At 52.7% G+C, this 10,671-nt stretch overlaps 1 protein-coding gene across 1 annotated transcript in view; it reads right to left on the minus strand.

Moving 5' to 3' along the window:
- Positions 1-2,906: 2,906 nt before the first annotated feature.
- Positions 2,907-10,671, minus strand: part of SEPT9 (septin 9) — a 16,058-nt gene continuing 8,293 nt past the window's right edge. Inside the window, exons 5-9 of the mRNA XM_010181274.1 lie at positions 7,730-7,847; positions 5,610-5,705; positions 5,072-5,168; positions 4,053-4,104; positions 2,907-3,199 (exon numbers count right to left, since the gene is read on the minus strand). Coding sequence (XP_010179576.1) covers positions 3,064-3,199; positions 4,053-4,104; positions 5,072-5,168; positions 5,610-5,705; positions 7,730-7,847 — 499 coding nt within the window. The 3' untranslated portion in view covers positions 2,907-3,063. The remainder of the gene's footprint in view (positions 3,200-4,052; positions 4,105-5,071; positions 5,169-5,609; positions 5,706-7,729; positions 7,848-10,671) is intronic.

Raw genomic sequence — 10,671 nt, forward strand, 5'->3', positions numbered from 1 at the left:
CTCCTCCTCTGGGCTAAACAAAAGCTGCCCTCATTGCTGAGCTCAGGAATTTTCCCTGCCTTCCCCTTGCCCCAGCACAAACCGTTCCTCAATCTGTCACCAGGAGAGCATCTGGTGAGACCCGGAGCATCCTCTGCCCCAGCTCCCTCCATGGACAAGATCCAGTACCAGCACTGAGGAAAGCTGCAAAAAAACCCAGAAACCAGTGCAAGAAAAACCACCATGCAGGGAAAAGCTGCTGCAGATTTGTCCAGAAGCAAAGCCCATGGTCCATGTTCGTAATTACTACAACTACGTGCTGATTTTCCTCTCTCTCCCAAGAGGCTTTGCTCTGGGTCTTGCTCCGGTTACAACAGCGAGAACACCTTGATCTCACTGCTTCTCCCCAGTAGACTCATTTGGTAGAGAAGAGCTGTAGGGGTGAGGAGTGTCTGAGCTAAAACAACCATGAAACTGCAGTATAGCACAAAAAAAAAGGGTATTGCTAGGGATGGGTTTGGCACTGGGGCAAAGGGGGGGTCCCATCAACAAAGCTCACTGCACACCTCACTGGATGCCATACAAGAAGAGTAGATTTCACTGCTTTAAAACCCATGTCCCAGCAGAAAAGCAGAAGAACATAAACCTGACCCAACCCAACTTCTGACCTGTTGGTTTTGTTTCTGTACAGTTCCAGAACCGCAGAATCCCACAGGGGCTGAGGTAGGAAGGGACCTCTGGAGATCTTCAGGTCCAACCCCTGCTCAGCAGGGTCACCCAGAGCTGGGTACACAGGCCCACATCCAGGCAGCTTTGAGGGTTCAACTGATGTGGGGAGAAAAGCACAATAGACAGGGAAGATACAGACTAAAACACCAGCCTGGATGGTGTCCTGGCTGTGACACCAGGGAAGAATGTGGTTTTCAGGAAGGCAAGCCCTCAAAGTGAAGCCAACTTCCAAGAGCATCCCATGGGCAACCCTGAAGACCTGAAAAGTTTTGAAAACCATCTGCCTGCAAAGTCAAAACACCGTGGCTGGGAACAGACATTTCCAAACAAGCCTCCTTCTGTTTGCATTCGAAACATTTATTTTGGGAAATACATATTAAACACTATTATTTATACAAAAATGGACTAAATTTGTCATAATGCTTATAACCCCCAAAAGGCCATTTTAATAGATCTGGATGAAGGTTTTTTTATTGTATTATTTTTTTTTCTTCAAAAAAAAAAAATCAGGTTACAAAGGAGAAAGCAGTGTGTCTTGCTTGGCCCAGCTTGAGATAGGAAAAAAAGTTTAACATGACATTTGCAGAAGTGCCTCACACAAGAGATTTTTCTCCCCTTTCAGTCTTTTTTTAACGCTTGAAATATATATATTTTCAGTTAATATACTTTTATTTGGTTTTGTTTTTGCTAAAATATAGCAAGTCAGCAAGTAGATAGTTGGTCTTCCCCAACAGCTCTGTTGAGCTGTTATGGGGGGGAAACACGAGTTAAGGGGAGAGCGGATTCTCCTTGTGATGCCCCTTCACATGCACCCCCTTTGGATGCTGGGGGTGTGGGGGGAGCCCCTGCAACCCCCCCACTGAGCATCCCACCAAGATGAGCAACCTCCCCCTGGTCACCTGTGCTGGAGAAGGTGGCTCTGCCCACCATGGAGAGACCACAGGGTGGGCTCTGCAGGTGCCTTCCAGCGCTGGAGGATGGGACGTGCTGCCACTTTAGTAAGCGTTCCCCCAAAAAAGGGTAATTTGCAGAAAATTTTACCCCTTGGAAAGGATACAGAGACTGACAGAGCAGACAACAGAAAGGCAAGCAGGGCTGGGGCGGGGGGCAGCAGGTCTGCAGAGCTCTGCTCCAGGACCACCCGTTCCTGTCACCAGGCGTTATTTCACCCACCCCTTCGCAGGGTCTTATTTACTGGAGATGCATTGAAAAAGGAGACGTGCGGGGGTAAAGAAGAGGGTGCCATGGGGCGCAGCACCCACAAACACCAGCCCAGCCCTCCCCACAGCTGCAGGGCTCGGTCCGCACATGCAGCCTCCTTGCACAAGGACAGCAAACCAGAGGAGTGTGTTTAACGTACACTCATCGCATAAGGAGATCCAAAAAATTAAAAATTAACAAAAACATACCCTACAGCCTCGTCTGATGCAGGGAAAAGCCCAAGATGCACAAGGGTCAGCCAGGACAAGCCTCTGCCACCCACCACCGCTTTGCAGATATTCCACTCTCAGCCCCCTTCGGGCAAACACCCTCCAAGCCTCCAACAGAAAAAAAACCACCCAACCAAATGAAAAATAAATACACAAGTGCTCCCAGGACATCAGTCACATCTGTGGTCTGAGGGAGAGGGAAAAGGAGACTCTACAGAGAGTTGCAGGCCTTTTACAGGCTGCAAAGTCAGCAAGCCCTCCCCTCCCTCTCCCATGCTATTACAAGGTAACAGTCTGAAAAGGCACTTCTCCCAAAGCAGGTGGCTCTCCTTGGCCGGGGGTCAGTGACAGGCAAGGTGACACCTAAACACTCCCAGTTTATTGCATGTAGGAGGGGTAGAGGGGTTGGGCTGGGGGCTGGCAGGTCCCGGAGGGCTGCAGAGGGCTCAGAGGAGGCAGCAGCAGGACACAAGGATGGCACCACCTTGCTCTCTTCATCCCACCATACCTTGCTTCCGAAGGCTACATCCACCTAGAGAAACCCTTGCCTTCAACGGACGGAGAACGGGGGGGCAGGCAGGGCTTCCGGGGCACTCTAACCCTGTGGATCTGCTCCCTCGAGCTCGGCCACTGGGCCAGCACTGGAGGCCAGTTAGAGCCCGGCTGCTGCAGGTGGACGGTCCCCAGCCCGGGGACACTGAACTAGGGGCTGAGAAGAAAACCAGTGCCACAGAGCAGGGGGGACGAGTGGTCACTCCGCTCCGCACCACAGAGACGGCGTCTGGTTATTTGGTCAGTTTACATCGGCAGGGGGTCAAGGGGTGGGAAAAGGGACAGTGGCAGAGGATTTATATAAAAATAAAGGGGGGAGAGGGGACAAATAGCGAGCGTGAACGAGCAAGGTCCTGGCTACGGAGCAAGACGGTTACATTTCGTTAGCCACCAGCTCTTTGTCGGTCACGCCATTGGAGAGCGAGCTCTGGCCCTCGTTCAGCCTCTTGACTCTGTAGGCTTCGAAGTGGATGTTGCTGGTAATATCCTTGATGTTCTGCATGTGTGTCCTGTGGGAAAGGGACAGGGGGGCAATCGCACCTTGCTGGGGTTTGGTCAGCCCAGCCTTCGCCACCCCAGCCCTTGCACCCCTCAACTGCTGCTTTCAGACACCTCCTCTCCACCCCAGTTTCCCCTCCTGCTTTACTGATTAAGGACATCTTCAGGGCACAGGAGGGAAGCAAAGGCAATGCTGGGCAGCAAAGACCAGAAGCCTTCACTGGTACCAACAGCCTGTGCTTGGGCATGTGGCAGCCCTGGCTGCACAACATCCATCTGGGAAGACCCCGGTCCTGCAGCTCCCAGTCCCTGCATCAGGTTTTGTAGCCCCACACAACTGTGCTAGCAACAGCTCATGCATGCAGAGCTCATCTGGCAGCCAAATTTCAGAGTAGCCCAATGCCCTCTCCAGCAAGCCAAGGGGGCTCAGCCTCTCATTTCCCTGCAGCAGGGATGCCTTTTTCAAGATCGCCCAGACACCCCCAACAGTACCATCCTGGGATGCAGAAGGGTGATGTTTCAGGACCGGGGGTAGGACCCAGGGCTGCTGAGCAATCTCTAAGGCCAAGAGGTTTCCCACTGCCAGCAAGCTCAGGCCCCATCCTGGCCCATCCACTGCTCGTCTCCTCCCTTAACCCAGCACTGTAGCTGAGAAAAGCTCTCTGAAGCCACGTCCCATTGAACGGGGCCAACCCTCGTAGAGGGGCTGCAGCGTCGCAGCAGGTTGGGAGGGATGGAGGGACAGACGGATGGATGGAGGACAAAGCAAAGCAGTAGCTGCTGCAAGCTGGGCTGGGCTCTCCCCTTCCTTTGGATGCCACCTGGTGACCAAAGGCTACAGGGACAGGGCCCAGTCCTACTAACCTGATGAGGAGGTCCCGCAGGTAGGCGAACTCACAGTGTGTCGTGTTCTCCACTGGTGGGAAGAGAGAGAAACCCATCAGCACACACCTGTGGTACGAGTACAGCAACCGTGCAGCATGAGGAGGGACCTACAGGGCTTCACTGGCATGGGGAGGGCTGGGATGGGGTCTCACCCCCAATGGCTATGGAGTGTAGGACTCAAGAATCCTCTTTGCTGCTGTGAGGCCAGTGATTTCAGTCTCCCTGTGCTGAAGGCTGATGCCACACGAAGAAGGTGAGTGGTTTAATGAATCCCACTAAACTCAGAGCTTCCAAAGACAGGGCACAAGAGGGCAGCAGAGCTGTAAAATACACTGATTTTCCTGGCATCTTTGTTAAGCCATCCCTCAACACAGGATCCCTATTAAAATGACTCATAAATGAGAGAAACCTATGAAACGAAGGGGAAGAAGATAAGAGAGGTGGCACTGGAGACATGCCAGTTGGCTGTCAGGGACAGGGAAGTGCGTAGATGCACTGGAGCCACGAGCCTTCATCTAGCCTTTAAACCATCACTTAAAATAGAGGGGGAAAAAAGGAAGATGCCGACGGGATGAAAATGAGAGAGGGTAGAAAACCCACAAGGGCACCAGCCAAAGGCATGGTGCAGGGTGCAGAGACCTACAGATGCCAGGGGAAGGCTCTAACCTGGGCTTGAGACAGAGATGTCACTTGTGTGCCCTCAGATCCAGCCATCAGGCATTCAACTGTGCCACCAGCAGAAGCTGGGGCTGAGAGAATGACAAGACACCCAAAATTGTCCCCTCCAGCATCCAGCCACCCCTGACCTGCACAAAGGCTCAGGAACTCAGCACAGGAGCACTGGCCAAGACACTTCCAGTCCCTAAACACTAGGGAAGTGATTTTCTTTGGAGGAGCAGGGAAGCACCCCCCAACTTCTACTGCTGGTTTTGGACCTCATCACCTTCTGTCAGGGCAGCGAGATGGGCTCAGGAGGTAGGGAAACAAGGACAAGGTACCTTCAATGGTGCCCCACTTGGTCTTCCTTCCAAGGATTCTTCTTCCGTTGACCTGGTATTCCTGGTCACTGCCCACCACTGCAAATGGGATCATTTCCTGAGGAAAGAGAAAAACAAGGTTATGTTTTCCTCCCAAAAACCGGTCAGGAAACCACGCTGGCGAGCAAAGTCCTGTATCAAGCTGTTTTCAGAAGAGAGCTTCATGGGATGAGCTCATCTGTTCCTGATGCTCCTGAGCAGTGTTGCTGCCCGCCAGGGACCACAGGCAGCCCAGGATCTGGGCAGCAGCACCTCTTGCACGTGTGCCCAGTCCAAAACCAGTCTAAAACTAGCCCAGAACCATTCTAGCCCAGCACCTCATTGGCAGGCACCAGCATACAGCCAGGGCAAAACCATCATCATGCTTCCCTGGGAATTGCCCCCAGCATCTGGCAACCTGTGGCTCAGTCACTTTGCAAGAGACCCCCCAGGACATGACCAGCATCTGGAGCTGCAGGGCCCATCCAAGCACAACCAAACCCCAGCCCCATGCACTAACCCTGAATTTCTCATTCACTAGCCGATCTTCAGAGTCTTCATCAAACTCCTTCTGAGGATACACATCAATCCCGTTGGCAAGAAGATCAGCCATTATCTAGGAGGAAAAGCAGAGGAACACGTGAAGGAGACGCAGGCAGTGAATTTGCACTCCCATCATGGCAGCAGCTCCCAGTTGAGCCGAAGAGGCTCTTGTGAGCAATGTCCAGGAGCATCTTGTCCCTCTCCATCCTAAACACTGCCCACCTTGGGGAGAGAGGCCTGTGTTCCACTGCTACGACACCTACCAAGCGATTACTCTGGAAACTCTGCCAGAACCTGGTGCCAAGACATGATACAGGCTGGCAGTAAGGTGAAGTTACATGAGCTGGGCACTGGGATTAAAAAAGACAATAAGAGAATACAAGCAATGGGGAACGGAGCCACCAGGCACGTAACCCAAAGTCAAGAAGTTCCTTTCTGATGTCTGCTTATGCTCCCTGAAAAAGGAGTCATGGCTGCACCTGATCTGAGAGGACAGGGACACAGACAGCTTGGAAGAGCAGCCTGTAAGGATATTGCCTCTGTGCAGGGGAAGAGATGCTGAAAAAAGATGATCCAAACCCAAAACGCTGTTGTCTCTTTGAACCAGCTACCTCCATGCATGCAGGCAGGGCTCTGCTTTTTGGAAGGATCCATGCTGGAGCCAAGGGAAAAGTCCAGCAGCAGGTCCCAGCCTGTGCCCAGTCAGATTCATTACCTGCCCTCTTGTTCGCACCAGTGGATCTGGAGCCATGAGCGTACGGAGGGCCAGCCCCTTGCAGGAGGGGCACTGCAAACACACCAATGTGGCTACATGCTCTCCCTCCATCAGGAAAGACCTTGGAGCTCTTCAATCAGGAAGATAATTAGAGCTAGGGCACGCACATCCTGCACCAAGCTGGTGCAGAGCAGGCAAGCCAGGCAGTCTCCCATTAAACAAGGATGGTGTCAGCAGCCGAGAGTGCCCAGGTGACATTTTAGGTCCCAGACTGATTTGGTACCCAGACGTGTGCACTTGTAACCTTTGAACAGAGCCAGCAGCCTGCAAAAGCCACTGCAGATGTGGCACCATGGACTCACACCCCATGCTATGCACCAGCTCCTGGCAGATCCCTGTGCACACAGGCCAACATGTAGATCAAGCCCAGCCTGGATCACCTCTTGGCTCCATTTCCAGCTGTCCTCTAGCTCCAAGGGAACTGCCTGCAGACTTTGGATTCATCCCCCAAAACCAGACTGCATATTTCAGTGCCTGATTCTGTTCATCGAGAAGCGGGAAGTGGTGGCTCATGCTCTTCTGCACAGAGGCACTGAACAACCCCTGGCTAATGTACCATCTCCACAACCCACGGAGGTGGCCCCCAAAACTGCCCTTTTGGCAAGACCCCCTTTCCCTTCACTTCCCTTCCCTGCAGTTCAGCCTCACTGACCCCTGAGCTTGGTGGCTTGCTTACTTCTGCAGGGAGCGCTGAGGCCACCACACCTGCAGCCACATCCATCAGCTTCATGAACGGATTTACAGCCCCTAACTGAATCCCACGGTGGGGCGTCTCCACCTCTCAGCAGCACCAGAGCACGTGGAGGAAAGCCCATGCCTTGCTGTGGATTCACATCCCCTCCTCAGCTCCCCACCAAGGGAATTTCATGCCTTGCTTCACCATTAATCTCACCCAGCTGAGATCAGTAAACCCCCACACATTTTTTTCTCTGCTTCCTGTATCAGTGCATGATGCTGCACAGGAAGGGTTTTCCAGCTTCTACTTGCAGCACCATCTACCTCCCAAAATAAGAGAAACCAGCCTGAAACTAACAACAACAATGAAGGAGGCAGGAGAAACAGGCCCCAAGACTCAGAGCTTGAAACTTACCCTGCACTGACAAAGATCCAAGAGAAACACCAGGAACTGCTTGGAGCACGGGCCCTTCCTCTGGCCACGTGGGATCACTCAGAGCTGTGGCCGGAGGCATGCGCTGGGCTCCTGGCCAGGCGCTCGCCTTCCCAGCCCTACCGGGGGAGCAAGGGGAGCCGGGAAGGGGAAAGGGGCAGGAGGGGATGGGAGAGAAGAGACAGAACCCAGATAAGGGTTGCCAGCTCCCTACCCTTTGTTTGAAGTAGTCCCTCTCCTCCAGCGTTAACGTGTCAGCTTTGGCAATCACGGGGACGATGTTGACCACTTTGCTGAGGCGTTTCATGAACTCAATGTCCAGCGGTCGGAGCCTGAAAAATACAGCAGGAAAAAGGGGATTCATGCACTGATAGTGAAGTGGGAGCTGCTGTAACCCCTTTCAGATGGGAAAAATAAAGACATTTTCTTAAAAGCACAACAGCACGCATCCATCTCAGAGGCAGTTTGCAGACAAACACTTAAAATATTTCCCTTTCACCCCATTGCCTGCAAACTCTCGCAAACCCCATGAAATGGGAGAGGGCTTTTATCCCTGCATGGCTGCTCAGCCACAGAGGACTGTGGGATCTTGCCCAAAGCCACACACGTCCTCAGCGGAGCTGGGATGAGAGCAGGGCTGATGCTGGCCATGGGTTCAGTCCGCCCGTGATGTACAAATCCAGCTGGGGAGAGACCATCATGTGAAACCTCCTCCAGAACAAGCTGTCACCTCCCTGCCCAGGGACAGCACTATATGGAACTGGCCACAGGTGACTATTCCTGCTCATGGGTGCCTATTCCTGTTCACACTCCCTCCCTCTGCTATCTTGCATGAGCCAGGACTGCATCTCGTATCCATTGGTTGGATTGAAAAAGGCTCTGCTGATTCTCCAGGCGCTCACACAGCGTCAAGAGAGGCTGCTTGCTCCAGAGGGCAAAAATGTCAGAAAATCTCTACAACGAAAGTCTCAGCAGAAGAAAGCGGCAGGGATTGCATAACCCCAATGCTCAGCCTCTTGGGAAAGCCCTCTCTGCTCCTGCTGACAGCATGGATGCAACCTCCAGTGCCACGCTGTTCCGTGTCCCAGAGCTGTGGTCCAGCTGCAGATAGCTATGAGGGCAGCTGGCCATGACCCTCCCTTGCTCCTCAGTCCCCACTGAAAGTATTTTTACTGCTGGGAGTTCCCAAACCAGCTAGAGGAAAGCCCTCCTTGGGACACCTCCATTTGCTGCAGATCTCCCTTGGTGGCTCTGGAAGAGATGGGGACACATGGCCATGCAGTTGAGCAGATGTTGCCCTGCAAACAGAAACCTGGAGGTCCCAGAGGAGGCCAGGGTACAGGAACACCTTTGGGTGCTGATGGAGGAGCCTGTTTGAACAGAGCCCTCACTGAAAGCACACAGGGAAGGGGCAGGAAGGGTCAATGCCAAAGGCCCAGAAGTGAAGGGACACTTCTGCCACTTCCACAGCCTCACAACCTCCAGTGGTGCCATGTGCCAGCTGGACATGATCCAACTCATCTTCAGTGAAATCAGGGTAGGGAGAGGTGAAGTCACCTTTTGGAAGAGCCGTAGGCTTCAGCAACAGAGCTGGAGCCAAGAACAAGACCTCCTTGAGGGTAGAGCAGCCTCGTGCCACAGAGGCCCATGGCACCAAGAAAGAAACCAAAATAAATATGACAGTGACTTAAAATGCGCAGGTGCAAGCAGACACCCAGCAGAAGCCCTGCATGGGGGAGAATGGAGCAGAGCAGAGTGCCCAGAGAGAGTGTGGCCAAAAGAGCACCTACTGCCAACACCCTCATGCCAAACCCCACCACGGTCTTCTCAAGCCCTACAAAGGGCTCAGAGACCCCCACAGACCCAGCACAGCTCCTGCAAACCCAGAGAGTCACACTAGTGACAAGGGAAAGGGCTGATCCTGCTCCTCAGCAGTCACCAGGCAGTATCCCCATCCCATGAGGCCACCTCTGCCCAGCTCCAGCACCAAGGGAGGGATATGCAGATCCAGAGAGACCCACTCAGCTCAGCTGATCCAAAACCAGCAGTTTGAGAAAAAGAAAAGAAAAAGCACAAGGAAACCCCCATAGACTCATCTAAGCAGACTTGCTGCTGGCAAACATTGGAGCACTGCATAATGTATTTCCCAGACCTCCATGGAAGCAATGCAGTTACACTCCTTTCTCCTCCTCTCTCTTTGCTATTTTTCAAACATTTTTCCCCCCCTCTAAAAGCCTCTTCCCTACTGAGCCTGTGTCCCTGCCCCTTTCATCAGCTTTTCTTTTAGAGTGAAGCCCAGGATGCATATGCAGCTGATGCAGATGGTTCACAATCAGCCAGATATTTCAGTTTCAGCTAGATTGACACAGAAGAGCCCTGTTACTGAGTCCTTAGTGACACCTGGGTATCACACACCCCTGCTAATGTCCACCAGCATCCATGCATGCACAGTGACCATGTCCCACCCAAAGCCAGAGAGCCCCAAGGCACCTTTGACACAACCTTCTGCTCTGATGGGCTTCTGCATGAGCCACATCCAGGCACCATCCTGGAGAGCAGGAAGGGAACCAACGGACTCCCCAGAAGAGTAAACTGTATGATTTTAGGCTATTTTGCAGGTTTCTAGATATTCTACCAAACTTCTGCTGGGTAGCCCCAAAGAACCTTAAGTATTTTTAAAAAAGTGATTATTTTCATTAAGAACAGGACTTGTCGCTAGACGTCACGTTCATGTGAAGACATCAAAGGAGAAAAAATGGCTTAAGGCGATCACGAGTGCAAAGAGCCTGACTTACACTAATAGCCTTGTACAGATCCAGGCAGATATGGCCAAGGTCACGATGGTGCAAGCCCAGACCTAATTCCTCTTATGCTCCTGCTGCGAGGTACAGCCCAGGGCAGCAGGGATTTCTGTGGGATCTGCAGGGACCATATCTGGTGTTTAACCCCCCACCACAGCACAGGCACAGCAGTACTGACCTCTACCGGCTGTCTGAACTTGGTTCACCTCCACAAAGCATCAGTACCAGCACCCAGCGAGGATCAGCAGTGAAACCCCTAGGTACACAAAACACGATTGCGGCCGGACATATGTTATTTCTGCTTCGCCCGCAGCCACCATGCACAGACAGGAACTAAGCAGAGGCTCATTCCCGC

Source organism: Mesitornis unicolor, unplaced genomic scaffold (assembly GCF_000695765.1).
Source record: "Mesitornis unicolor isolate BGI_N332 unplaced genomic scaffold, ASM69576v1 scaffold3813, whole genome shotgun sequence".
Taxonomy (NCBI): domain Eukaryota; kingdom Metazoa; phylum Chordata; class Aves; order Mesitornithiformes; family Mesitornithidae; genus Mesitornis; species Mesitornis unicolor.